General features: G+C 62.5%; 1 protein-coding gene and 1 long non-coding RNA gene across 2 annotated transcripts; one reads left to right on the top strand and one right to left on the bottom strand.

The window, feature by feature from the left end:
- Positions 1-964: 964 nt before the first annotated feature.
- On the bottom strand, positions 965-7,471 carry FAAP20 (FA core complex associated protein 20). The gene is made up of 4 exons (XM_044769494.2): positions 7,368-7,471; positions 6,881-7,019; positions 6,506-6,798; positions 965-1,164 (listed from the first exon to the last, which is right to left on the bottom strand). Exons 1-4 carry the CDS (start codon positions 7,427-7,429, stop codon positions 1,092-1,094), a joined length of 567 nt encoding a protein of 188 aa, XP_044625429.1. The 5' UTR covers positions 7,430-7,471; the 3' UTR covers positions 965-1,091.
- Positions 7,472-14,238: 6,767 nt separating this feature from the next.
- On the top strand, positions 14,239-17,325 carry LOC123285441 (uncharacterized). The gene is made up of 3 exons (XR_011503796.1): positions 14,239-14,403; positions 14,875-16,049; positions 16,183-17,325. It is a non-coding gene; the product is annotated as an uncharacterized lncRNA (long non-coding RNA).
- Positions 17,326-27,543: the final 10,218 nt, after the last annotated feature.

Here is a 27,543-nt window from a genome sequence, read left to right as displayed (position 1 = left end):
CGTCACCGAGTCCACGTTCCCGTCCTGGTGTTGGCCATTCTCCAGGTCTGGACGAAATGTGTGATGACACGTATCTGCCATTATAGCCCCTACAGACCAGTCCCACTGCCCTACTCGCCCTTCCCCCCCCGGGGTCTTTTCACTGCCTCCGTGGTTTTGCCTTTTCTGGCATCTCGTCGCTGGACTCACACAGGACACAGCCTTTTCCGACTGGTGTCTTGCACCTCGTCATTTGCAGGGAAGGTCCCTCCGTGTCTTTTCAGGGCTTGTGTGAAGCCCTTTTGAAAAGGCAAGCATCACCCTCTGGAAGTTAATCTTGGTTTGCACATCACGCTCCTCCCTCCGCGCCAGGGCCCTGCGGCCCCCGTGGCCGTGAGGGAGACTGGGTACGAGGCATGAGTTGGCACCAAAGTCCAGCTCTTCCAGAATCTGGGGCTGACCATTTCCCCCATTTTCCATGCAGACCGGAAGCCTGAGCAAACGTGGCTGGCTCGGGCTGCTTTGGCGGACTGGCCTGCCCGCTGCCGATGGCGCTGGGCCGTTCCCTCCCCTTAAATTCCCTGTTTGGGGAGAAGCTGCTCTGACGCTCACACCCATCAGTGATGAGGTGCCGGGGCAGACTCTGGCCAGACCCGTGACAGTATCTGTGCCCCTGGTTGTAACCTGCAGCTGCCTAAGGAACCAGCTCATGTGGGGAATTAAAACACAGCTGTGAAATGTGAGCCAAGCCCGTGTACTTAGGAAAATGCGCTGCCTGAGCCCGTCCACGTGTCTGTAGGTGGGGCCCACACAGGTATGAAAACCCGGGTTCTGCTTACCTGCCTGGGACTGGGTCCGTCCACCCAGCGGCTCTGTCAGCCTCCCGACTACAGGAAGTCACTGCTCAGCATAAGCCAGAAAAGAAAAAGGATCCAGTGTTTCGGTCTCAGCAGAGAGAGGGCCACAAGCAGTTCACACTGACACGTCTTTAACATGTAGCTTTTTAATATGTTGAGTAGAGGGGAGGTGGTTCTGGCCGGTGGAGTGAGACCAGGCCCCCGCACCAGCCAGGCCTGAGGGGAAGACGATGCCATGCTGCACAGGTGGGCAGCTCACCACACCACATCGTCTGTGCTTTCTGCCAAGCACTGAGCGAGGTGGCTATCGACGTCCAGCGGGGCCAGCCTGTGAGGGAGAGGAGATGTGGTCACTCACACAGAGGGAAGTGCTGACCACACGGAAGGGCACCCTGGCCAGAGCATCCGTCACGCACCTTCCTGCCCTTCCCAGGTGCTGACGTGCACCAAAGACTGGTGGAGAGAGACCCGTGCCGGCCTCCATGGCTGGTCAGAAACGGGCAGGGGCAGGGAGGGGTCGCACCAACCGGAAACGGCCTTTCCAAATCCTGTTCCTTGGGTCAAAGGTTCCCAGTGCGCCCTGGACACACGCCTGGGGAGCACTCGTCAGGCAGGGGTTCTCAGGCTCCCGCATCTGAGGCCAGGGGGCACCCTGTGTCTGAATGAGCCCCCAGGGGATTCTCGTGCCCACTCAGCGCAAGCCCCTCGTGGGTCCTGGTGAACTGCTAGAGCCTGAAGGCCAGCCCCAAAAGCCCATCTGCCAACCAAGAGAATTGGCAGAAACGGCCGGCCTGACGGTGGCAGTGCAAGGACAGTGGCAGAGGCAGCTTGGCCAGTCTCAAGGTCGAGGGCGGGTCCTTCCTCGGCCCGGCAGGAGCTCTGCCCCGTCAGCTGGACAAATCCATCAGGTGTCTTTGCATCAACAAAAGGCCGGTGCATCCCCTCCTCTCTTAGAACCATCACCCCACTTGCCACCCGAAAAGAGCAGGAAGCTGGTGCCCGGGAGGGCAGTTGCCGTCGTCTGAGAGGCAGGAGGCAGCCATGGATGGGAGGTGGGTGTGCAGCCTGGGCCTGAGAAGTCGTTTTCTTGATGTGGGTGACTCAGCCCGTCTGGGGAGAGGGTTTAGTCAACTCAAGCTGCCGTCCCGAATTCCGGAAGCTCTGACGTCTGCGGGGCTGGCCCCTCGTGTCCGGAGGGGTGTGGGGAGGGGTCTGGATGTGTGTCACAGAGCAGGCGCCCCTCATCCCTGACCTCTGCTGACCCTGTCAAGGAGGGAAGGCCGTCCCTGATGTGCCGAGGCCGTGCCTGGTTGGCTCCGGCCATGACTCCCAAAGGCGGCAGAGCTACTGGGGGCTAAGAGGGCAGTTCCAGCCCAGACTGGCCAGACCTTGCCAGAAGCCATGTGGCTCACTGTCCCATCCGAGGAACTGTGCCCTGCACACCACAGCTGGGAACTGCACCCCCTCACAAAGTCGCCCATCCAACGGCTGCAAGCCGCGATGCTCCTTGTGTCCCCTGCAATCTGGGGCCCACTAGTCAGTCGGCCTCCCCTCAGCTCCTGGCCTCCTGCTGTGCCAGGGCTGGTCCAGCGCCTCCTGCAGCCCTTCTCATGCCCCAGATGGGCCCAGCCTCCCTACGTCTCCCTAGGCTCAGCAGCCTGGGGGATGACCCACTCCATGGTGGGACTCGTGTGTCCCCACAGCCTCTGCCCTCAGACCCAGGTGAGTGCTGGGAGCACGACTGACCCTCAGGTTCTGCTCTGCTCCAGCAACCCAAGGCTGCTGCGTCCTGTGGCTCCCATGCCCGTCCAGGTGTCACGGCGGCCGCGGGGCCCACCTGCCCTTACAGAGCAGGACACAGCACACTAGTCTGGCCCCACCAGCTTTCCCCATCGGGGCACCCAGCAGCCGGCAGAGAGGCCACCTCAGGCCCACCCAGGGGCGTATAAAGTGCCATGAGTCCTGTGGGGCCCTCTGGAAACACCCCGTGGGCCACGGCCTCTGAGGTGGTTTGAACACCCTGCCAGCCAGCCCAGATGGCCTCTCCCTACCCTCAGAGACCTCCCAAGACGTGGCCTGTCCTCCAGCCACCTCCAGGACTGTCCTGGTCAACTGGCTAAGTTCACTGGCCAGAATGTAAAAGGCCCTCCCCTGGAACCACAGAGCTGCAGCCCTGAGCCCAGAATGACCTCCTTTCACTCCAAGGCATGGCAGCCAAGGGCTGAGGTCCACGGCCACACCAGGCCAGCCTCTCACCTAACATGACCCCATAGCCAACTCCCAGCTGCTCCCAGGAGCCCGTGCTGCTTCTGGTGGCCTTCGGAGACTGTCTCAGGTCTGCAGACCTTGGGCAGTGCATTGTGAAGTCCCTGGGGCCACTCAGCCTGTCTGAGACTGTCAGGCCTCAGCTTGTGCTCAGAACCAGCCCCTCCATAAGCTTTCTCCAAGGCTTCCAGAAGATTCTAAGATCTGGACCTAGGTCATGTTGTGCAAGGGTGTCTAGGCAGTGTCCCTCCAGTGGGGAGCACCCTCTGGGAATGTGTCAGGCTTCATCTCTGCCAGATCGCACATTGGGTGCTTCTTCAGCTTGCATCATGACAGCCCTGCCTCACAGACGCACTGGCAACCCCACGTGTGGGCGGCTGGCACAGCTGCAAGAGGGGCCTCAGCTGAGATGCTCCAGTGGCTTCTCGAGGCGGACAGGGCAGAGCGGGCTCGGTGCCAAGCAGCTGGAGGGGCCTCGGAGCTGTAAGGTCCCAGCAACTGGCTCAGGATCAGCAGATAAATGGGGACGCTACTTAGGTTCTGGTTTCCTCACGTCAGCTGGCCCGCGGGAGCCAATCTTCCCCACCACCACGTGCCTCACGGGCATCAGAAACTCCCAGGACATCAGAAGACAGCAGCAAGGGGATCTCGAGGGGACGGCGTTTCACACACGCCTCACAGAATCCATATGTACTTGTCCGTCACATCAGAGAATAAAACGGTTCTCTGAGTGAGCCGCAGAGCGCTAAACTTTGAGCAAAACAGTGAGCTAGTCCTCCCGCACATGCTCCCCAAAACCCACACTCAGCCCGAATAGCTCCGGTTGTCACCGGCCTCCTGCGGACCAGCACCGCCCCTCCCGCCCAGCACAGGGCGCTGCACTGTCAAAAAAGCCCTGAGAACCACCAGAAGCAAAGGTTTTTCTAGGGTCAGTCACGGGACAATGTGACAGTTCAGTTACTGTGTCTAGCTGCTAAATGGGATGTGCCCCCCCTGCACCCACCCTGCAACCAGTCTCTTTGCCCCAGGTTCCTGCTGTCTGCGTCTCAGAGCATCCCACATGGATGTGAGCCCCGTTGCCCACGACATGGACGCTCTGTTGTCCCCCAGTCATGGCTGTAGCCTCGGGGGTGTGTCCTGGCCCGAGAACTCTCTCCTTTGTAATCAAATGGAAGAACGTGCTAGAAGCATCCCAGACACGCCAAGACCTGGATCCAACTGCACTGACACCTACTTTGGAGAAGTCAAGGCCCTCTGCCAAGCCTTAATTTAACTGCTTAAAAAGCTCAAAACTGGAATTCTTTTCTCCCTAACGTCCCTGTCTTTGGGAGTCTTTTTATAGACTGTGTAGAAATACGAGCAATCCGAGGTTTTACAAAGGCCCCTAAAAGGGGAGGAGGCTGGGGCGCCCTGACAGCATCAGGAGTCTTAAGGGCTTCTGCCAAGGAAGCGGATTTCCTTCCAGGCCTTCCAATGGTGTCTTCTGCCCCCGCATTTCTTTGATGGGTATGAATCAAGAAGACTTCACTATTTTAAAAGCGTTCGCTGCTTCGTCAGAATTGGCCAGGGAGGGGCCGGTCCGGTGGCGCAGCAGTTAAGTGTGCACATTCCGCTTCTCGGCGGCCTGGGGTTCGCCGGTTCGGATCCTGGGTGCAGACACGACACCGCTTGGCAAAAAGCCATGCTGTAGTAGGCGTCCCATATATAAAGCAGAGGAAGATGAGCATGGATGTTGGCTCAGGGCCAGTCTTCCTCAGCAACAAGAGGACAATTGGCAGTAGTTAGCTCAGGGCTAATCTTCCTCAAAAAAAAAAAAGAATTGGCCAGGGAGTCAATATTTGCAGCTTACGACAGCACAGGCAGGAGAGGGGACAGTGGGTGCTGGGTGTGGGGACAGTGGGTGCTGGGAGAGGGGACAGTGGGTGCTGGGAGAGGGGACAGTGGGTGCTGGGTGTGGGGACAGTGGGTGCTGGGAGAGGGGACAGTGGGTGCTGGGAGAGGGGACAGTGGGTGCTGGGTGTGGGGACAGTGGGTGCTGGGAGAGGGGACAGTGGGTGCTGGGTGTGGGGACAGTGGGTGCTGGGTGTGGGGACAGTGGGTGCTGGGCGTGGGGACAGTGGGTGCTGGGCGTGGGGACAGTGGGTGCTGGGTGTGGGGACAGTGGGTGCTGGGCGTGGGGACAGTGGGTGCTGGGTGTGGGGACAGTGGGTGCTGGGAGAGGGGACAGTGGGTGCTGGGTGTGGAAACGCTCCGCACCTTCTCTGCTGCCACCAGGGAGCCAGATGTCTGGCCGTGGGCCACTTACGGCCCCTCTGTCAAGCCCAACGTGTACCTGCTGGGGCTTCACCCACGTACACAGGCCCCACCTGGGGACCGCCACTGCCTCACCCAAACCAGCCCACTCTCGTCTCCGCGCCCCACCCTGAGCCGTGCGGGGCTGCGTGGAGATGGCAGGCAAGTGCTAGCAGGGCGCCACTGGGGCTCACCCCCAACACCAGGCCCTCAGAGGCTTGGTTCCCAGGAAACGCCACAGATTGGAGAAACCTAGATCCTTTAGATGGGGATTTCATCTCTCTGAATAAGCAGCAGCATCTAAGGATCTTCCTGTGCAGCTTCGTGCTGTGTATTCCGGTAACTGGTCTGATGGCTTTTGTTTTTGGCGTCAGCTGCTGATTCTGGAGTCCATTCCCTTCACCCTCCAGGGCTGTTTTTGCTTCTGAAGACCATGGACGTGCATGTAACTTGACCACACGGTTTCCCAGACACGAAATCTGGAGCTTACCAAAAGCTGATGTCCACTCACTTCACCTGACCAAGCTCCTTCTGCCATCTGGACCCCCGTGACCCCCACGACCCCCACACTTGTGTCCTTGGTGTCTGACACACGGCCCACCAAGCTGGGTGGTTTGGATTCAACTTCTTAGCAAAATTGGATTCCACCCCCCTTACTTCAAAAAAGGTACACGGAGCCGGCCCGCGGCCTGGTGGTTAAGTTTGCCGCACTCTGCTTCCGCGGCCCAGGTTCGTGGATTGGGTTTCCGGGCCCCGGAGACATCTCAGCCCCGGGATGGAGGCACCACCAGGTTCCCGACCTTGATGTCAGGGTGGACTGGGCAGGAGCTGGAGAAGAGGCTGCCTGCCCTCGCCGTGGAGACTGCAGCCTGTCCACTGGGCCCCAGATGGGGACCAGCATGTGGACCCCCAACCTACAGCCCTGTATCCTCTGGCTAATTGGCATGGTCACCGTTTGCTAACTTCGTGCAGGAAACATTACTTTAGACGGCAGAAGCTGAGCTCAGGCATCAAGTCTCAGGCCCTAAAAACGGCTGCGGTTTCCAAACAGGGCTGGGGGCACCGGGCTGTGGCAGCAGAGGGGAGGGAGGCCCAGGGCCGGGCACACTCACCCAGGGTCGAAGTCAGCCTGGCACATAGGGCAGCTGCGCAGGGTCGGCGAGCCCGGTGCGCCCTCCACCGACGGCTGCTCCTCGGCGCTGGGGGTCCCGCGGGGCTCGGGCGCGGGGCATCCTTGCGGGGCCCGGTCGGGGGACCTCGGGCGCCCCCCGGCCGGGCGGAGCACCCGGTAAGAGCGGCCACGGCCTCGCCGCAGGGCCGGCGGGAAGGGCGTCCAGGAAAAGGTCTCAGGTCCGACGGTGAAGACCTCGGAGGGCGTGGTGCGCTCAGGGCTGCGCCCGGGCTCCTGTAAAACCGGGTCGTCGGGCGCGGTCATCACGCCCGGGTCGGAGACCCCCAGGTCACCCCGCCGGTCGCGGAGCACGCACCTGGCCGGGGAAAGCAGGCAGCGGCGGCGGCTCGCCGTCCAGGTTCAGATCCTCGCGGGCCGCGCGCAGCAGCTCCGCCCATAGCCGCGCACACTCGTCGCCGCCCCCCTGGAGGGACTCGGGGCTGGCGCTGGGGGGCCTGGGGAGCACGGCGTGGGGGCACTCAGCGGAGGGGGCACTCGGCCTGGGCACTACGCAGCACGGGGAGCAGAGGAGCAGGGTGGGGGCTGGGCGGCACTTCAGAGGGGTACTCGGCGGGGGTGCACTCAGCGATGGGGGCACTCATGGTGGGGGCACTCAGCTGGGTCTCAGAGGGGAAGGGGCTGCAGGAGCCAGGGATGGCGGGTGGGGCGGCACCGAGGCGGGTTCCGGGAATCACGTGGGGGCGTGACACAGCCACACCTCAGCCAGGGGACACTGGGACCCTCACCCGGCAGCCCCCCTCCTGCTCCCTTCCCCTCCCCTAGCCCGCAACCCCTGGTCTCACTCGCCCCCCGAGGGCGGCCTCCGGCGGCTCAGCCTGAGACGCGGCCTCCGCGCCGCCTCCATCCGCCCTGAGCGCGCGCGTCCGGCGGAAGTGAGAAGCCCGCCCGACCTGACCCCGCCCCCGACCCCCAATCCTCGCCTTGGAAGCAGATCCCGCCCCCGGATCCTCGCGCAAGACCCGGACCCCCGACCCCCGACCCCGGGGGGCACCTGCTCCCGCCCGGCTCAAGACCCCTGGACACAGACCCCGCCTCCGCCTTGGACACGGACTGCCTATCCTTGCCCTAGACGTTCACCCCCGCCCTGGAGTCAGAATCCGGACCCCGCCCCGACCCCCACCCCAACCTGACCCTGACACCCCCAGACCTGCGCGCTGGACCCCACCTCCTCCAGGGGACCCCCCAGCCCTGCTCCCCAGGCCTTCCTCTCCCCCGTGACGCTATCAGAGAGGAACGTGTCCTGACCTCAACGTTTGGGGAGGCTGAGGCCAGGGTCCTTTCTCCACCACAGAGGTGGGACGAGGTGGGGGAGGCGTGCTGGCCCTGTAGGAGGCATTTCCAGTGAGGAGAGAGTGGGGGAGGCCCTGCCCAGCCCAGCCGGCTGCTGTCGCCTGCAGGCAAGCTGGGTTCTGCAGAGGCCTCCGAAGTCGCACTAGGGGGTCCCTGGCCCCCCTCTCCAAGGCACCCTCTTCAGTTAGAGCCCACGCACCTGGCTGCTAGGCCCGCCTGGGCTCAGCCACCTCTGGCTGCTTGGAGCAGCTCTGAGCCTCAGTTTCCAGCTCTGTGGACAGGGCTGTCCTTCCCAGGAGGAGACTGTTTACTTACAAACAGAGGAGCTTGGTTTTCTCAATTAAGACAAAAAGTGAGGTGACAAAGTCCAGGTGGCAAGCCAGGGCAGGGGTCCTGGCCCCGGGGCCTGGTGTGGACAGCCTGTGAGGGGCCTCACTGATACCCTGGGCCCCAGCTGCTCTCACCGAGTGACCGTGGGATCCACCACTTGGTGGCAGCAGACGCCCAGGCACCCTCGGCCGCTGCTGACGCTCTGCCAGTCCTGACTGGGCTTGCACCAGCGCCCTGTGGGCCCCAAGGTGTGTCCCTGGGGCGACCCCCACCCTTACCAGGGCTGGGGTGTACAGAGGGCTGAGGGCAGGCAGCTCATCTCCAGGGACCACAGGCAGCTGTCACTCGGGGTGCTGGGTCTCCTTGGCTCTCCCCGCCCCAGCAGCTTTGGGGCTCTGTTCTGCACCCACCTCCACCGGGGCTCCCACGGCGCTGTTCCAGCCTCCTCACCTCGGCTCCTCTTCACACCGCAACCCTCCTCCCAGCCCCTCATGCTGGCCTCCTTCTTGTAGCACACTCCAGTGCCAGGGCCCCCCGCCCCTGAGGCAAGGCCAACCAAGTGACTAGCCGTCCTCCTGTAGCACTGAGGTCGTCCTTCATCCAGCTGCCAGCGCAGACCTCCAGAGCCGGCGCAGGCTCATTCACCAAACCTTCCCTGAGACCCGACCTGTGCCGGGGACCGTTCTAGATGCTGCAGACGGAGTCCTCACCCCCAGGGCCTGCCAACTGCTGGAAAACAGATCCCACTTGTATAAACAAACAGAGCTGCTGTAGCGAAGGGGTCTCGGGCCCCTGGAGGCAGTGAGCTGTGGCTGGGCCTGCTCCCAGGTGAGAGAACGCCAGACTGGGGCTGCCGGGTCTGGCACGTTGCAGATGCCAGCTGACCGAGGGCTCCCAAACAGCTTGTGTCTGGGGTTCCTAGACGCGGTCTGGGCTGGTCCTGGCATCAGCCTCTGCCGCTTCAGAGCCTTTCCTGGAAGTGTCACCACACTTCTGCAAGCCAGCCATGGGGACTTCCAGGAGGAATGGCGCCAGGCCTCCCCAAGGCAGTGGAAGGCCCCGCCAGGCCTCAGATGGCCAGTGTGTGCCCAGCGCTCGGGCTGTGCTGGGAAGCTACGTGGGGACATCTGTGTGAGCAGCTGCTGCTGTGGATCAGGGCCCCAGGGAACCGAGCACGAGGTCTTCAGCGTCCCAGGCACTCCCGGCCCCTTCCCTCCCCTTCCTCCTCAGATCTCACATGGTCCGGCTCCCTGACCCAAGAAAGGCAGAGCAAGGCAGGAGAGGGGAGGGGTCTCAGATGGACCCAAGACTACTGAGATGGCCTGAGGGCAGGTGCCCTGAGGAGGTGCAGGTCCCAGGGGGCTGTCAGGGCTGGGCTCAGACTGGCTCAAGCCTATGGCACAGAAGGTGGGGGGCCCCCACTCTCCTTTGGCCTAAGCCACCCCAAAGAGCCTCATTTACCCTTGGTTTCCAGGGGAAGGGAACCGGACCCCTGGCCGGGCCTGCGCCAACTGGTGGAACAGAGGCCCTTGGGGCCGGGCAGTCTCGGGATGGCGGAGCCAGAGCAACATGAAAAAGTTGTCCTCTGGGGGGCTCCTCCTCTCTGGTTTCATCCGGCTGCTGGGGATTAACTCCCCTCCATCCCCACCAGGGCCTACAGCCTGGGACACTGCCCCGGAGGACGGAGCTGGGGTGACCCCTGCACCAGGCATGCAGCAGGTGCAGCGCTGGTCAGGAAGCCGCCCCGCGCCGGTCCCCATTCCACTGCTGCCCCAACAGCTGCCCACTGCGGCCCGGCCTGCAGGGGTGTCAGGAGTGGAAGGGGAGCACCGTGCACCCCGCCAGGCCCACCTTGTCCCGGCTGTCCCAGCGTTATCAGCAAGATGGTGGCAGGGGTGGGGCTGGAGGAAGTTTAAAAGTTGAACTTGATTAAAAGACGCTTTTTCTGTGCCGTCTGCTGCAGTGACAGGCAATGAGCTTCAGTGGAAAATAATTTCTGATTGGGACTGACTGGCACTGTGAAAACAAGTTCTTTATGAGCCAAAATTCATGTTTACAAAGACTATTCCAGTGTTTTGTAGGAGGCACCCCTCGGGCGAAGCAGAAATTGCTCAAATGGGCAGGAGTGGCAGAGCCACACTCTGCAGCCACAGGTGTGGCCTGGCTGCCGGGCCGCCTCGTTCTGTGCTCTCTGTTGCTTCGTTCACTGTTGACACGTTTGTGGGTGATGAACCAGACTCCCCCTCCTCTCCAAGGCACCCATTCCAGAATCAGGGTGTCGTTGGCAGCTAGCAGGTCGGGGCCCATCCCTCCCTAGCACCTTCTACCACCAAGGAGCAGGTGTCCCGGCTCCTGGAGTCCTCAGAGCAGGCGGGAATGGGCTCCTCACTCCACAGGGGGTGAGGTTTGCCTCTGACCAGCGTAGATGCCCCCAAGAGCCCCGCTGGGACTCCTGGTCATCCTCTGCTCCGAGGCAGGGCCTGGGCCAGGCAAAACCTGTCAGCCGGACCCGGGCCCAGAGCTGACTGGGGTGGCCTGAGCCCCACTTGGCTTCCTCACCCCTCCTTTGATTTCTGGGGGGCCAGTTCTGCCGTCGGGCCACCTGCAAATGGGGTCAAGATGGCACAGGCAGTCTGACAGGGTCAGGGCCGGCAGGCACAGCCAGGCCCAGAAAGTGGCACGGCTGTCCAGATGCCAAGGGAAGCTGGCGACAGGCAGGGCTCCTGTGGCACGGGCGGCTGCATCCCTCGCCATGTGGCAGAGCTGCATGGCACCCACTTGGTACACTGCCGGTGCACTGCCAGCGCCTGCTCCCCAGGCGAGAATGGCCTTGAGAGCTGGGCCTCCTGATGCAGCGGGCTGTACTGGGCCACACCTGCCGGCCGGTGTATTCCAAGCAGGCAAGCCTGCCCGGAGCCAGGCAGGCGCATTTGTGGGCGTGCAAGCGCCAGGCAGACAGGCTGGATTGAAACAGTTGCCCGGGAAACGTCGCGGGATCCGACAGCAGGCGTGTGGGGCCCACTCACCGGTGCGGGAGCAGGGCCTCTCCTCACGGCCGCAGAGTGGGTGGGTGTCCGTGGCTGGAACATAGCAGTCATCAGGCCAGAGCTAAGGGCCAGCACAGCCTCCAGCCCCCACCTCAAGCGCCTGAAAGCTGAGGGGCAGCTGGGGGGCTGGTGCCGGGAAGACAGCAGTGCCATTTGTAAGCCCAGCCACTCTCTCCCGATGTTTCTAGTGAACCTTGTCACTTCCACGAGGTCCCCACCTCTCCTGCCCCTGACTTCCTCCTCTGCCCTCTGCTCGGCCGCACTGACCCTTCCTCTGTCCCCATCTCCAGCTCAGGCTTCTGCCCTTGCCATCCCCCTGCCCCCCACAAGTGGCATGTACTGCTGTCCCTCTGGCTCTGCTCTGGTGCCCGCTCCCAGAGAGGCCTTCCTGACCACTGCTGGGTTTTCCCGCCCCACAAGCAGGAGCTGCAGAGCTGGGGTGCTGTCTGCCTTCCCAGGAGGGCAAGCTGTGCGCTCTGCCCCACAGCGACCCCAGAGCCTCAGGTGTGCCCGGCCCAGGGGGGCCAGTCCACTAACCCTGAGGGAAGCGGAGAGGGGGCCATCCAGACCCCTCCTAGGGGAGTGTAAGTCAAGCAGAGACCAAGCTTTGCAGATACTGGGGGTCAAACAGTGTCCCCCGAAAATTCATGTCCACTGGGAACCTGTAAAGGAGACCTTCCTTGGAAATAGGATTTTTGCAGATGGAATCAGATTAAGGTGAGGCCACACTGGTCAGGGTGGGCCATAAGTCCAGTATGACTTGTGTCCTTGCCAGAAGAGGAGAGTTTGGACAGAGCCACACAGAGAAGAAGCCGCATGACAGTAAAGGCACATCCAGGCAGAGGCGGAGGGATGTGGCCCCAGCCCAGGGACGCCTGGAGCCCCCAGAAGCTGGCAGAGGTGGGAAGGACCCTCGCTAGAGCCTCCGGAGGGAGCGCAGCCCTGCCCACAGCTTGATTTCAGACTTCGGCCCTCCAGAACGGGGATAGGTGGATCTCCTTGTTTTAAGGCCCAGTCTGTGGCCATTTGTGCAGCAGCCACAGGACACTGACAGAGGGGCTCTTGCACCTCGTGCAGCTTGAAAACACGGAGCAGGGTCTGGTTGGGGGCAGCAGGGCATCCTGAATCCACTTCTCTAGCCCCTGGGTCCTGGCAACCATACCGCCAAAGCGGAGGAGGCCACCGCCACCGTTGGCTGAGAGCGTGGCCTGGAGTAGGCAGCTCAGCTACAGACCCACGTGTTTCCTGGAAGGGTTCCGAATGGGCAGCACGGGGCGGCACTTCCTGGAGAGCCCTGCAGGTGCAGAGGGCAAGCTGGAGCATCTGCGGACCTCAGAGGGAGGCCGGGCTCCTTGGCTCCCACGGGAGAGGCTCGGCCCACTCGCTGCCTCCTGTGGCAGATCTGCTGGTGGGTCCTCGACTTCCTGAGATGCCCGCAGGTTCCTGCCACTTCTAGGCCCAACCCCATCACCACCGAGAACCCCAGCTGCTTGTCACCCCTATTTCTGTGTGAGCGATTCCTGACCTTGTGCTGTGAGGGACGTCCGATATGGAAGGCTCTCCTCTCCCTCCCTGGGGGCCTCCGCATGCAGGGGCCGTTGAGCTGGCCTGGCGGGAGCTTGGTGTGGCCCACAGCATGGGCAAGTCCAGGAGAGGAGCCGCTGGGCCTCAGCCAGGGCCACCCCCTGCTCCCCTCCCCCCCTCACTCCTCCCTCTCCTCCTCTCCCCTCCCCTCCTCACCCCTCCCCCTCCTCCTCCTTCTTACTCCTCATCCTCCTTACTCTTCCCTCTCCTTCTCTCCCCTCCCCTCCTCACTCCTCCCCCTCCTCCCTCTCTCCTCCCCTTCCTCCTCCTCCTTTCTCTCACCCCTCTACCCCTCCTCTATTCAGAGGACACAGAGCCTTCAGCCCTGCCCCGCAGACACAGAGGCCAGGTCAGAGGTCAGCAGACGGCTATTTGACCTCCTTGGTAATAATGGGCAGGGGTCTGTTGGGGCAGGGATGGTGGGTACAGGCAGGGAGAGCTGCCTCCTCCCTACCACCACCACTTCCACCCCCAGGGGCCAGGCACCTAGAGTTATTTCACCTGCCTCTGAGTCTTACTGGGAGCCGGGCCTTTGGCCGACCAGAGGGCCCAGTGACAACCAGGGGTCACGGGCTCATCAGCTTATGACACAACAAGGGACACCAGTCCCCTGCGCAGGGTCAGTGTCTCCCTTTTCCATTTGCCAGGTTTGAGGCAGGCAGCTAGTCGGAGCATAACTGTCCATTGTCTGGTCCAGGGGTCAAGAAGGAGCCAGGCCGGCTCTCTGACTCGAGACACCTTGGCCTCACCATCAAGGTAGCAAGAGCCCCAGGGACCCCCCCAGGCACCACCCACTTCCACTGCCCTGGGGCCTGGGCCTTTGAGGTATACGCTGAGCGCTCCTGCCTCTGCTGCCACATGACCCTCCATGGCCTGCACCCCCTACCCCGCCACCACTTAGCCAAAGCACAGTCCAGGGTTCCCAGGGCCTCCTCTGAGGCCTGTGGAGGCTCTCTGTCCAGTGGGAACAGTGGCCTGCCACCCTGCAGAATCTCTTCTCTGAACTGGTCTTGGCCTGCCTGCAGCCTAGGGTGGGGCCAAGATATGGCTGGAATCAGGACAGGCTGGGGGCGGACGTCCACGCAGCCAGCTGCTCCAAGCCCCCTCGGGCCACCCGTCTGCTGGTCTCGCCTCCTCCCTGTCGGGCCTCCAGCCCCTCAGCCCCTCTGCAGGCCTGGCGCTGGGATGCTGGCAGGAGGGAGGGAGGGAGCAGGCCTTTAGTCCCAGAGGCACCTTCAGCCCAGCTGGCCGCTCCAGAGGAGAAGGGTTGGGGAGGAGGAGTGTGCAGGAAGTTGGAAAACCCCCCTGGGCCGGGGGAAGCTGGGGATGGAAACTGGAGGGAGGGGCCCCAGAGTTGGGGACACGTGACTGGTTTGTGGTCATTCTCGGAAGCACAGCCCACCACAGGCAGTGGGCACCTCCCTGGGCTGCGGCTGCTCACCTGCCAGGAGGGCCGTGCCCTGCCCAGGAGGGCCCCCCCGAGCTGGTCCTGCCATGGTGGCCCAGGGGCGCTGGGAAGGCCCAGCCGCACCTCTGCCCCGATGCCGCCTGCTTCCTCTCCCACAGGGTAAGCGGGGCTCTCCTCGGCCAAACTCTCCTAACACACGCCTGGCAGGCTCACCACTGGCCACCCTGCCTGAGCTGCGCCTGCCTGGCCGCCACGGCACGTGCGGGTCACCTTCCCTGGGGCCCGCTCCACCCTGCACAGTCACTCTCGGGTAAGCCTGGTGCTCACCGTCCACCCCTTCAGGCAGGGGAGGGCAGGCAGCTGATGTCTGAGCACCCCCTGGACCCCCAGCTCTGGACCTGGCCGGTGCCCCCAAGGCCCTTCTTGGAGTGGAGCTGGGGGTCAGTCCCTGAGTTCTCAGAAAGGCACCGGCACACAAGGCACAAGGTCTGCATCAGGGTCTGCGCAGGTGGGAGGGGGCTGGGCTGGGCTGACTGCTGGCCTGTCCTCTCTGAGCTGCTTCCCACTCGCCCTGCCCTGTGGGCAGCCCCAGCGCTGGGCTGGGCCTCAGGTCTCGCCCTCACTTCCCAGGCTTGGCCTGTTCACCCGCCTCCAGCCCTGCGATGGATGTGCTGTTGCTCCCCTCCTTTACCGGTGAGCCCGATGAGACCCAAGGCTGTCTGACCCCTTGTCCTAGGCCACATGACGGTGAGTGCCGGGCTGAGACTCAAACCCGGGCCTCCCATGCTGCTGCCCAGGCAGGTGGCCTTGCTGACTTGTTGGCACCGAGTGGCCTCAAGGGGGTGGTCAGAGTCAGGGAGGGAAGGAAGGGCTGGACGCTCTGAGCACAGGAGGAGGCTTCTCTGGCCCAAGGCTCAGTAGATGGTGAGGCCAACTCCTCCCATCCCGGGTTCCCACGTGCCCCCACAGGCTGCCCCCAAGCTGTGGAGGGCCTCCCACCAGCCCTTGGAGACCCTTAGGAAAATGACGTCCCACCCTGACTCTGTGCCCATGCCCAGCCGGCCTCTCCTCATCTCCCACGGTCAGCCAGCCGAGGCTCACATCCAGAGACCCTGGCTGCCCATGGTCCACTGACTTGCAGGCACGTCTCTGCAGTGTCCCCAGGCCAAGATGGTGCTGAAAGGAGTCGAGCTAATCGAGGCCATGCTGAGTCCCCTGGGCCGCCTCCTCTGTGGGAGCTGCCCACTGGGATGTGCCACGCAATGGTCACTTCCCCCGGATAACTGCTGCTCACCCTCATGTGATGAGAACGTCTGGCCGTGGGGTGGCCATCGAGATCCAGCTCTGCCCAGGGCTTCAGGCCTTTGACCTATGGGGACAAAGAGGGGCCCCAGATGCCTGTCACAGCCCCAGTGGCTTTCTCTGATGCCTGGTGGCCGCCCACCCTGCCCAGGAGTTGGTGGGAGCACTGCAGGGTGACACCTGGGGTGGATTCCAGCTGCCCTCGTCCCTACTGCCCAGCACTTTTGGAAACAGTGGGCGATGGACCCGTGCTAAAGTGGCCTATGACGCCCGGCAGCCTGGGGTCTTGTGACATGGATGCTGAGCCGCACGGGCCCCTGCCAGCCTTCCCCTGGCTGTCACCTGCAGCACAGCCTCTGTCTGCTGGGCCTTTGTCCCCGAGCTCCACCCTGACCCAGCCTCCTCTAACTTACCCTCAGCCGCCCAGCCTTTGTCCATCAGCCTGCCCCTCCTACCCGGTCATTTGAAATTTATAGTCGCCACCCACGGAAAGGTAAAAGGAGGTAGGTGAGATTCATTGGACTACATATTTCATTTTAACCCAACATCTCTAAAATGTTATGCTTCAACATGGCACCTGTATGTAATGTGTAACACGTATCAGCATGTTCTCACACATTCTCTTGTTCACACTAGGTCTCTGGAACCCAGTATGTGCTTTGCGCATTGAGCATGGCTTTGCTGGCCTCATTTCAAGTGCTCAGGAGCCACACCTCGTGGGGAGTGGCCACGAATGGGGACCAGGGGCCCAGAAGCCTGAGGAGCCTCCTGCCACGTGCCCGAGGCACAGGATGTTGTCTGGGCACTTGCTGCCACACAGAGGCTGCAGGCTCCAAGGGGGCTCTCCTGACTGTCCCCCAAATGTCACATCAACGTTTGGGGGACACTGGGAAGGGCGCCAGGAGCACCCCCGGCCTGCCACCCTGCCACCTTCTGCACTTTACCTGCTGGTGGGCCTGGGCCCTGAACCTGAGACGTGCCCTCCTGCCAGGAAGAGGGGCACTCCGCTGCCTCAGTTTCTCCGTTTCTTTTCAGCCGCTGATGCCCAGCAGCGGGGACAGTGCCCTGGCTGTCGTGGTAGTTTGGGCTACTGTAACAGAACGCCACAGGCCGGGCAATTTACAAATAACAGAAACTTACTTCTCACAGTTCTGGGGGCTGGAAGTCCGAGATCAGGGCGCCAGCAGGGTTTGGATCTGGGGAGAGCCCTCTGTCAGGTGTAGACGGCAGACTTCTCACTGCGTCCTCTCACCCGGTGGAGGGGGTGAGGGGCTCTCTGGGGTCCCTTTCATAAGTGCACCAATGCCTTTCCTGATGGCTCCGCCCACACGGCCTAATCACCTCCCAAAGGCCCCACCTCCCTAACTGGGGTTTCAGCTTCAACGTACGAATCTGGGGACACAAACATCCAGGCTGCAGCACCGGCATGGTGGGCGCCCCCAATCTGGGGTGCTTTTATCACGTGTACCATCTTGGGGTGAGGCGGAGGTGGACAGAGCCTTCCGCTTGCCCAGGGCCCCTGTCCTTTCACTTCCCAGACCCCACTCGCCGGCCTGTCCTGGAAGGTGGGCGATGGGTGATTCTCCTCTCCAGAAGGAAAGTGCGAAGGAGGATGAAGCTCCGGGGGTCTCCTGTCCTCCCCGGGCCCTGCAGCCCCCACACTGCAGGGACTCCTCACTCTGTCCAGACCCTTTGCCAAGCCCGTGAGAAGGGTCACAGATTCAAAAGCTGTGACAGAGGGGCCAGCCCGATGGCACAATGGTTAAGTGCACGTGTTCCACTTCAGCGGCCCAGGGTTCGATGGTTCAGATCCCGGGTACAGACATGGCACCACTTGGCAAGCCGTGCTGTGGTAGGCGTCCCACATATAAAGTAGAGGAAGATGGGCACGGATGTTAGCTCAGGGCTAATCTTCCTCAAAAAAATAAAATAAAAAGGCTGCGACAGAGACACTGCCTGTCCTGGCTGGGTTGTAATTCTCGTCAAGCAAGTTCAAAATGAAACAATCTAACTTTCTTTTTCTTTCTTTCTTTTTTTTTTTTGAGGAAGATCAGCCCTGAGCTAACATCTGCTGCCAATCCTCCTCTTTTTGCTGAGGAAGACTGGCCCTGAGCTAACATCTGTGCCCATCTTCCTCTACTTTATATATGGGATGCCTACCACAGCATGGCTTTTGCCAAGCAGTGCCATGTCCGTACCTGGGATCCAAACTGGCGAGCCCCGGGCTGCTGAGCAGCGGAACATGCACACTTACCCGCTGCGCCACCGGGCCGGCCCAGTCTGACTTTCGTGAAAGAGCAGTGGCAGAGTGCAGATGCCAGAAGTGGGAGAGGGTCCGACAAACAGTGGGACCCTGCGATGCCCCCCTCCCCTAGCACCAGCGCCCACTCAGCAAGCTCCAGCCCCCCAGGGGAGGCAGTCAAGGAGAATGACCAGGCTGGAGGGTGTGTTTTTCCCTGTGGAAATGCACGTTTGTGGAAAATAGCTTATTTGACAACGTAGGTTTACTACCTCTGGACAGAGGAGCGTTGGTGTGGAGTGGGTGTGGTTCTTTCCCTGGCTTGAGGGAGCCAGGCCCCTGGTTCAGGGGCTGCTGGCAGGGCTGGGTCCTGGTGTGGGATGCAGGCAGACCCCATGGGGCATGGCAACCCAGGGTGACCTGTCCCCATGCGGGGTGGTGCCAAAGACCTCTCCCCTTGGTCCTTTGGAGTGGGGCCCTCTGCAGGGTCCTCTCAGCCTTCTCAGGTGTGGGCTGGTGGACACTGGAGCTGGAGAAGCCGGACGGTGCCTAAAACTGCTTTCCTCTTTTTGAGGTGAGAAAATGGAGCCTGAGGCCAGAGGCTGGGGGCCGGGGGCAGGGGGGAGTGGGGAGGAGAGAGCTCGACGCTCCTGATGCCCGCTGGAGCTCTTCCTAGAGCGGATGAGGGCACCCTGGCAGGGGTGCTGCCCAGCGAGTGCTTGGTGGTCATTCCTGTGGGCCAACCTCCGTTTGGGGACAGCCCTGGCCTGGCTGCAGGCCTGCCCTCCCCTGCCGCGGCTGGGACCTCATCCCTGCTCCCACCTCGTGGGTTTTTCCATCCTTGTATTGGAGCCTCAGAGCTGCAGGCAGGCTGTTCTCACAACCGAGTGTTGTGTGTGTGTGTGTTCATGTGTGTGTGTGTGTTAGTGTGTGTATGGGTGTTTGTGTTTGTGTGTGCACATGTGTGTGCATGTCTTGTATTCTCTGCCCCAGAGCTGGACCCCAAGGCTCTTCCTGACCAGAGTGGCTCCTGAGGGGAAACCGAGGCTGGAGGAGCTGGGCACATGCCCAGCGTGTGTCTTCCAGCCATTTGGCCTCAAAGCTCTGGTTCCTGAGGTCCTGGGGCCAGGCCTCTGGGGGTTCGGGGCCTCGGCGACCCAAGACCAGGGCGCTGTGGCCCCAGGCCGAGCGGTCCTTCCCTACAGCTGCCTCCCTGGAGCGTCGGTCCTCGGTCCATCTCCCGCCCTCCTCTCCTCCTCTCAACTTTGCCCCCCTCCCCCTTCCTGGCAAGCAGATCGCAATCCAAACTTGTTGTTAACTTCTCCCCTGCAGTTGTCCGCCAGCCCTTCCAAGTTAAATATTACTCATGGAGATGAGAGCCCGCCGGGCAGTGCTGGGCCTGGAGGTGGAATGGTCTGTGGAAGGTGCTGGGCAGAGGCCAATGCCAGGCCTGCGGCCACAGGATCCCTCCCTGAGGCGTCTGTGGGGCCGCCGGGTTGGGGCGAGGGTGGCAGGCCAGGCAGCCTGCGCCCCACGCCCGTGTCCTGCCAGCCTCTCACCCACCCTTTGAAATTGGCTGTTTCCTTAACCTCCCTGCACTGTGGCCAGAGTGGGCTGGACAGTGGGCAGCGGGTCCCTGGGCAGGGCAGAGAGGAGCTGCTCAGGGACTTCAGGGGGGCTTGGGCTGGGCTGCACAGGCTCTCCTCTCGCCGGTCACGCCAGCCCAGTGCCAGGCTGGGGGCGGGACTGGGAACAAAATGTTTAGGAAAATGGCCTCATCTGTTTCAAATTGATGCCTCTCCTCTCGCCCTCAGTTTTCCCAGCAGCGAAGTGGAGGCACCGCGTGCTGTGTGCTACACGTTCCTCTGCCTCTTGGGGAAGCCTGCCTCCACCCCACAGGGCGGCTGCTCCACTCCAGACTGTCAGGGATGGGCTGTGGCCTTGGGGGCCTCCCAGGCTCAGAGCAATGCCCCCCTCAAGCCCTCATCCCTTGGGGGGAGCGAAGCTGGGATGGACAACAGGCTCCATGTCATCTGCCCACACCCCACTCACACTCTTCCTCTCACTGCCCTGCCCTCCACCCCTTGGTGGACCATGCTGGGACCAGGCGCACTTCTGCCTCAGGGCCTTTGCACCTGCTCTTCCTCTGCCCAGAATGCTCACCCCTTTCCCATCTCAGGGCTCTGCTGAAATGGACCTGATGAGGAGCCCCCCTTGACTCGGCACCCCACTGGCCTCGCCCTGGTCTATTCTTCTTAAGAGCATGTACCCCTGTCTAATACAGAACATATAAAATTTAATTTCTCATCATTTCCTGTGAAACCACTTGAGAACAGGAACTCATTTCTGCTCCTTTCTGTGCTATCACAGGTAGGCCCTCAATAAACTTGGTGGAAGAAATCAATTCTACATTCACACCTGGCATGGGGTCTCCCCCATGGGCACTCACTGCCCCTCAGGGCCCAAGCCCCCTGGCCCACACCTGGATCCATCCTGGCCTGGGCAGGACATGTCTGGCTGGCCAGAGCTCAGACCAGGGGCCTCCCGTGGGGTCCAAAGGGTCCAGAGGAAAGGGCAGGGGCAGTGGCAGTCCCAGAACCCTGAGCCATTACATAGAAACCCCGAGGGAGAAGGGCAGGACAGAGGAGCACTGAGTCTGGGCACAGCTGCCTGCGGGTCACGGCGGAGTGCCACCACCCTACTCCTTCCAGGACTGTGAGCCATTCATCCTCAAATCCCACACTCTCAGTGTGAAGCCTACCCTCCTGCCCCTCACTGACCGACAGCACCCGGGCCCCTGTGTCCACCCTCCTGCCTTCTGTCCAGAGGGAGCTGGTCGGAGTAGGTGCCTAATTGGACAGGTCACGTCCACCACCCTGCCAGAGCTACCCCCACTCCAGGGAGCAGAGCCGCCTGCTCTGGGAGGGTGGCACCCACACGCAGAGCCTCTGTGCCTCCCTGCAGCCATGGGCCCTCTCTCAGGGCCTCCTCCAGACACCGAGCGCCCAGGACACAGCCTCAGGACAGGGAGGCTCCTGGGGATGGGGCTGCGGGAAAGGCCCACCTGCGCCGGCCCGGCCACATTCTCTGCACACCTTTTCGTGAACGGATCTGTGTGGGGTTCTGGAGACGGGGCCGCCCACCTGCCTGCCTCGTGCCCAGACCTGCGGGGGAGCCTGCCCGTGTCAGACGGAGGCGAGCTGGGACTTCGGGCAGGAATGCGAGCATGGAAAACACCTTCTTTCAGTGTTGTGTCCGCAGCAGAAACACCAGCTAAGGAGATATTGATAGGTGTCTTCTGTGCCCTTTTGGATGCTGGCAGGATGGAGTGTGGCCCTGACCCTCCGCCCGGCCTACACCAGGGGCTCCAGCCCCCCAGAGAGCCCCCACAGCCCGGCCTGCTCCCCTCCCCTTCAGCCTGGACCACTGACTGCTTTCAGGCCAGGCCGGTGGGGATGGGGCTGGAGTTTACTTAGTCACAGGCCCTGTGAGGTGACCAAGAGGAGGAGGCCCTGCTTAGGGGACGAAACCCCAGCATCCCACCAGGCAAGGTGGCAGGTGGCAGGCCTCCACAAGTCCAGGGGCTCCTCAGCGATGAGGAAGCTCCTTTGGAGCATGGCGGGGTCTGGAGCTCTCCAGGCTGCACCGGCTGGTCCTGCGAGGCCAACATTTCTCAGGCATTGCAACAAATGTCTGAGTTCATAGCAAAGCAAGCACCCAGGGGGAGCACCTCTCCAGGAGGGTGACCCAGGGCGCAGGTAGCCCACTCTCCCACCCCATCACAGCAGAAGTGGCCAGCCAGCTCTGAGTGTCCCCGTCCTCTGTCTGGGCTGAGGGCAGACCTCCGGCTGTGTGTGGCAGGAACAGCCAGGTAAAGCGCGGCCCAGCAGAGACACAGCCTGGTGACCAACTGCAGGAAACGTAGGCCCAGGAGGGAGGGCTATGGCCCCCGAGTCCAGCTCCCTAATCAGGACCAAGGTGGAGGGCACGGCCTGCGGCAGGCCTGGCCAGGGCGCCTGACAGCCTCGCCCGAGGGGGCCAGATGCCCATGGGACCCAGGCCACAGGCCCTCCCGGCTCTCCTGCTGCCTCCGAGGGCCCCTGCCACCGTCTCCAGTTTCTGAGGTGGGGGCCACAGCGCTTCCCAGGCCAGCCAGGCCTCTGCCCCAGCAGCCAGCAAGGCCTGAGGCCAGCCGCCCCAGCAGCTCCCACAGGGCGGCCAGCATGGCAGGGATCCCACGGGGGTGAGGGTAGGGGGGCGGCCTGGGCTGTGCCCTTGGTGGGGGCTCCAGCACAGCCGGTCCGAGGGACAGGGGAGGGACGCACGGCCCACAGCGGGTGAGGGGCAGCTGTGGCCCTGGCCTGGGGGCTCCACTTGGCCGGCGGCCCTGCACCCTCGGCTGCGCAGCAGCGCCCCAGGCCTGGGCGGCAGGAAAGGGAAAGGTGACGTCATTGCCGCCTGGAATCTGCTGTTTGGAGGCGTCGCCATGGAGACCGGAAGGCTCAGGGTGGGTAAAAATAGCAAACCCAAGAGGGTGTAAGTTCCAAGAACCAAGTCTCTGAAAAGAAAGGAAGAGGGGCCGAGGCTGGCCGGGAGGAGGCGGCAGGCCAGGGCTTTCCAGCTCTGCCACCGCTCGTTGGCACTCGGGCCATGTCCCCTCCGCCTGGGATCCTTGTCACCGAGTAGGGCGTGGCGAACGTGCCGGCCTCCCTAGGAGCCATCTGGGAGCCACGCCGCTGGCCTCCCTTAGGCATGGCGGGAGCCCTGGGCCCAGGGTGGCTGCCCCACGGCAGCAACTCTTCCTCCAGCTCTTCCTTCCGCGACAGGAGGAAGCAGGAGGCTGCCGGCCCGTCCAGGCCACAACGCCAGCCTCTGCGGCCTCCAACGGGGGCGGGAGAGCCCGCGTCTGCCGCCAGCCCTGCTCAGGACCTGCCCTGCTCCCCGAGAGGGGAGGGGCTGGCTCAGGAGAAGGGCTGGAAGATCGCCCCCAGCCCCTGCGGCCCCCAGCCGTCCCTCCCGACTCGCTGAGCAGGCGGGGAGGTGACCATCCCGCTCCTCTCCAGGCCAGGACAGGGCTTGGACCCCGGAATGCCCAGCACATGCTGCCTGGACATGCCTCCCGCTGTGTTCTCTGGGGTCCACTGTGTCCTCACAGGTCTCCCTCCATCCCGGGCCCCAGGGCCCCCTCTCCCCCAACGGCTGAGGACAGACAGAGCAGCCGAGTCCCGGGAGGACCTCTGTGGTGGTGCCCACCTCAGGGAAACACTACTGGCCTTCTGGGGGTTCGTGTTCCCCGGGTGGCACTTCACTGGGGGGTCCTCTGTCCTGACCAGAGTGAGATCTGGTCGCTGTTCCTCCCAAGAGTGCAAGTCCTGGCTGAGCGTCACTGGGCTCAGGGCCCACGAATGACCCCGGTGCCCTCCAAAGGGCAGAGGGTAGGAGTGCCAGTGGGGGCAACTCCCAACCCCAAGGGGGAGGACAGCCCACCCCCATCCTGGGGACAGTGACTGTCAGGGACAGGGAATGACTTCCTTCCTCCCTCCATGCCTGAGGTTGGGGTGGAGCTGGGTCTCTGCCCACTGCCCCCAGGGAGTGGACTCCTTGGGGTAGCAGGAAGGAGCTGTGGGCTCTTCTCTTCCACAGACACCCTTGTTCTGGGGGGAGTGGGACCTGGATGGGGCGGCCTCTCCCCTCTCACAGGGTGGGTGGGTGGGGGCCCAGGAGCACACGGGTCTCACCCCTCACGCCCAGACCCGGTCAGCTTGTGGGGGGTTGGTGGTTGGAGAGGGAGAGAGGGAAATGGAACCCCGTGTAGGGAGCTCACTCCCCCAAGAAATAGCTCACATGCCTTATGTAATGAGTGAGCTCACAGCAGCATCTGCCAGGAATGACGGCAGGAGGGCGGGAGGGGGCCTGCTGGGGAAAGAGTGTGGCTCCGATTTATGAGTTATGAGGAGCCGGCGGGCGGGCCCTGCCTGGAGGAGAGAGGGGCCCAGGACCCGTGCAGCAGGAGGGGGCTGCCAGGAGGCCCTGGGGTGCAGAGCAAGCGGGTGAAGGCCTGGGTCCTCCCAGGGTGGGAGGGGGCCCGGGAGGGGCCCGGGAGGGGCCAGGGAGGGAGCAGCCCGGTGCTGTGGCCAGGCCTGAGGTTCAGGGCGAGGCTGAACAGGCCGTGGACCCAGATCCACCCGGCTCCCCCACCAGCCAGGCGCTGGCAGGACCATGATTTCAGGGCAAGGCCCTTCTAAGTCACCTAAGACCCTCTGGGGAGCAGCCTGGGGAGCAGCTTGGGGAGACTTTGAGGACTGGGCACGAGCTGCCTCTGCCCTCCTGTGCCCCCAACCCCCGGCCACTTGGCCAGGGCAGACACTGCACTGAGGATGGCCTCCCCTTTCTCCCTTCCCTGATGGAGGCCTGGACACCTGCCCCTGCATGCCCCCTCCCCTCTGGGGTGTGTGGCGTTTCCTCCGATCTCTGCGAGAGGCCCAAGCCCTAGGGCCAGCCCAGCCACCCCGTTTCCTGGCGGAACGACCTCAGGCCCAGAGAGGGAAACCGGCTCAGGGAGGCTGCAGTGGGCCACGGGCAGTTCTTGGGACCTGGGGGTACCTGACGCCCCTGCCAGCGGCGGAGCCTCGGGGCAATGTGCCTCATCTCGCTAGACCTCCATCATTTGCTAAGATGTAGGGAGAGTCTGCTCACCACTCTGCCAGGGATGTCCTCAGGTCCCTGAGGGGCGGGGAAGGGGCAGCTGACAGGCAGAGTGACCATAGCAGCAGGGGGAGGCTGACGCCAGGGCCTGGGTGGGGGCATGGGAGGGGCCGAGGAGAGTGCTGGGAGCCCAGCATGGGGGAGACCCTGCTTCCAGGAAGAGCGGCTGGGGAGGACAGAGAGAAGGAAGCGGCTGGAGGGGCTGTGGGCACAAGAGAGGGGAGATGGGCCATGTCCTAGCGCTGTGGGGAAGGTGGAGGATGGTGGGGAGCAGACATCCATGGGGGGCTGGGGGCCAGGAGGCGGGACTCCCTCTGCAGAAGGGGAAGGCGGGTCTGGGACCTCACCTGGCTGCTGAGTGTGTCTGGAGGGAGCGGCCTGCATGGAAGGGCCCTGGGGCACTGGGGTCTGGCCCTCAGAGCACCCCCTGGGCCCTGCCTGTTCATCAGAGCCCATCCGGGCTCCTACTCCCTCCCACACAGAGCCCTGAGCAGGTCCTGGGCCTCGCCCTGTGACACAGGGACCGTAGCACCACCCCCCTCACCGTCAGTGTGTGCACACCCCTGCACCAGGTCCTGTTATTCTTCCAACCACGGGGCCCTAACGGTGGCACCAGCTGCGTGGCAGTTCGGTCCATGGAGGACCGTCTTGGGAAGGTGCTGGTGAAAAACTTTGTGCGGGCCCGGACCTGCCCTTCCGCCGCCGCCGTGTCCCCCGAGCCCACCTGGTGGCACTCAGCAATGTCTGCTGAGCAAACAGACAGCAGGGGGATCCTTGAAGGACGCTGGCGATACCCAGGCCCTGGCCTGACTCCGGCTCCCCCTCTGCCCTCTTGTGTTTAACACATGGGACCGGAGCTCTGGCCTGGGGCCTCGGCCGGCCCAGGGCTACAGGGCACAGGCGTGAGGCGGCCACTGTATGATCGGTGGGGTGGCCAGAGCCCCAGGCGGGCCGTGGCCAGCAAGGCGCACATTCCAGAGCAGCACAGGACGCTTCAGGAGACAGGGTCCTGCGGGTGGGGGCGGGACCGCAGGGCAGGGCACCCACGCAGACACTCTCTGCGTTCTTTTAGGCTGGGCCCTCGCCAGAGTGCCCCACCGGCTGAGGTCACATCCCCAGGGCCAGGCCAGCAAGCCCCTGGACTCCGAGCCCTGGAGGGGCCGAGGCTGACGCATCCCTGTCTCCTCCCTGCTCGTTTCTCCTGCTGCTGCTCCTTGACCTCCGAGGCACCTTGTGGTGGCCGAGCAGGCACCGGGTGGGATCTCCCCCAGGGGAATGGGACTCCAGAGCCCCAGAAGTGGGGCCAAGGAACAATCTGGCTCCTGGGACGGCCCAATGCCCTGGCCAGGCCCTGAAAGGCTGGGTGGCCCTGATGTTGCCCAGTCTAGCTTCATCCAGCAGTGCAGGCCAGGCCTGTGGTGGTGGAGGGCTGCCTGGCTGGCAGTGCCATGGAGCCGTGGGGTAGGGATTGGCACCAGAAAGGGTCCCCTGATTTTCTCTCCTTCCTCTTCCAGGAAGACAAGGGCAGCTCCTGAGCAGGGGCAGGCCCATGGGGGTGCGGCCCGCAGCCGGGGAAGGGCGGGACTTGGGCCCCAGGGTGAGGCAGTCAGTCCACGGACCAGCCCCTGCGGTGGCATGCTAGGCTTGTCTCTCATTCCCAGTGGTGATAAGAGTGGGACTCCCACGCCCCACGACCAGGCATGCTGCTCAGCTTCCCAGGCATCACCTCGGTTGACCCCCACGAGGCAGGTCTTGGCTGCGTGCTGGATGCTGGGACCCACGTGTGAGCCCGCACCCCCCTCTACCCCGGGCCATGCATGATGAAGAGCCTTTGTACGGGCCTCAAAGTTGACCCCACAGAAGATCCCATGTTGCAGGGGGTGGGGGGGTGGGGCGGCTTGCTGCCAGAATGGTCCAGAAGAAACAACAGAGAAGGTCAATGAAACCGAAAGCAGCTTCTTTGGAAAACTACAAAATGCAGGTCAGCACGAAGAAGAAATTAAAAATGTCTGAGGCTCCCTCACTTGGCAAAAACGTCGTTCTCGTCCTCTGATGTAGGAACCGAGGGCTATAAAAGTCTGACCACCATGGCGGCTGCGACCGGGAATTTTGATTGACGGTGTTCAGTATCATTTGATTTAAAACATTTTGTGACTCCCATTTTGATTCCTTCTTTAGTTAATGACTTACCCAAACTGTGTTTCTCTTTTTTGAGGAACACTCACCCTGAGCTAACATCTGCTGCCAATCTTTCTCTTTTTGCTGAGGAAGACTGGCCCTGAGCTAACATCCATGCCCATCTTCCTCTACTTTATACATGGGACGCCTGCCACAGAATGGCTTGCCAGGCGGTGCCATGTCCACACCCGGGATCCGAACCAGCGAACCCTGGGCTGCTGAAGCGGAACGTGCGCACTTAACCGCTGAGCCACCGGGCCAGCCCCTAAACTGTGTTCTTTAATGTCCCAAACTATGGTGTTCTGTGGTGGGAATGTGAGTTAGTTTTTCTTTGTTATTTATTTTCAGTTTAGAGTTCTGGTTGGTTGGTTTGTTTTAATTCTTATGAGAGAAAGATAGATGCGTAGATAAGGGAACAAAAAGAACCCAAAGGTTAGGGCACTTTGGACAAGTCTGCAGGTCCCTGACTCCTCCCGCTGGGCCGAGTCTGGCATCAGCCTCTCTTGGTGCCTTCAGCTGCTCCCGTCTGGTGTTTCTCCATGTTTCTGGATGCTGTGCCCTCACTGCTGTTTCTTGGTTTGCCAGTTTCAAGCACGTGAGCCGCCCCTGGAGCAGGTCTCTTCGGGCACCCCTGCCTCCTCACCTGCTCTTCTTCCATCTTCCCAAATGAGCTGTTTCATCATTTTTGGTTAGCCTGCTGTTTACACTAGTATAACTATGTAAATATTGTTCACTGCTGAGCCAAGTAGTGAACTCAGCTTAGATTTCTCTTTGTTTTTCCTGGAGTTAATATTTGCCTTGCTTTATTTTTTCACCTGCTGAGTTTTCTCTGTGCCTATAGCTAACCCCTCCTACGTCTCCTGACAGGCTCTCCA

This window comes from Equus asinus, chromosome 5 (genome assembly GCF_041296235.1).
Source record: "Equus asinus isolate D_3611 breed Donkey chromosome 5, EquAss-T2T_v2, whole genome shotgun sequence".
Taxonomy (NCBI): Eukaryota; Metazoa; Chordata; class Mammalia; order Perissodactyla; family Equidae; genus Equus; species Equus asinus.
Note: the sequence above shows the minus strand (reverse complement) of the source record. Positions and strands in the feature narration are given on the sequence as shown.

Bases quoted from the DNA above. Each gene is read 5' to 3' on its own strand.
- FAAP20 (XM_044769494.2), bottom strand. From the start codon at position 7,429: ATGGAGGCGGCGCGGAGGCCGCGTCTCAGGCTGAGCCGCCGGAGGCCG. The intron at 7,020-7,367 runs GTGAGACCAGGG...CGTGCTCCCCAG, and splicing joins AGGCCGCCCTCGGGGGGCGA to GCCCCCCAGCGCCAGCCCCG. The intron at 1,165-6,505 runs GTGAGTGTGCCC...TCTCCCTCACAG, and splicing joins CAGGCTGACTTCGACCCTGG to GCTGGCCCCGCTGGACGTCG.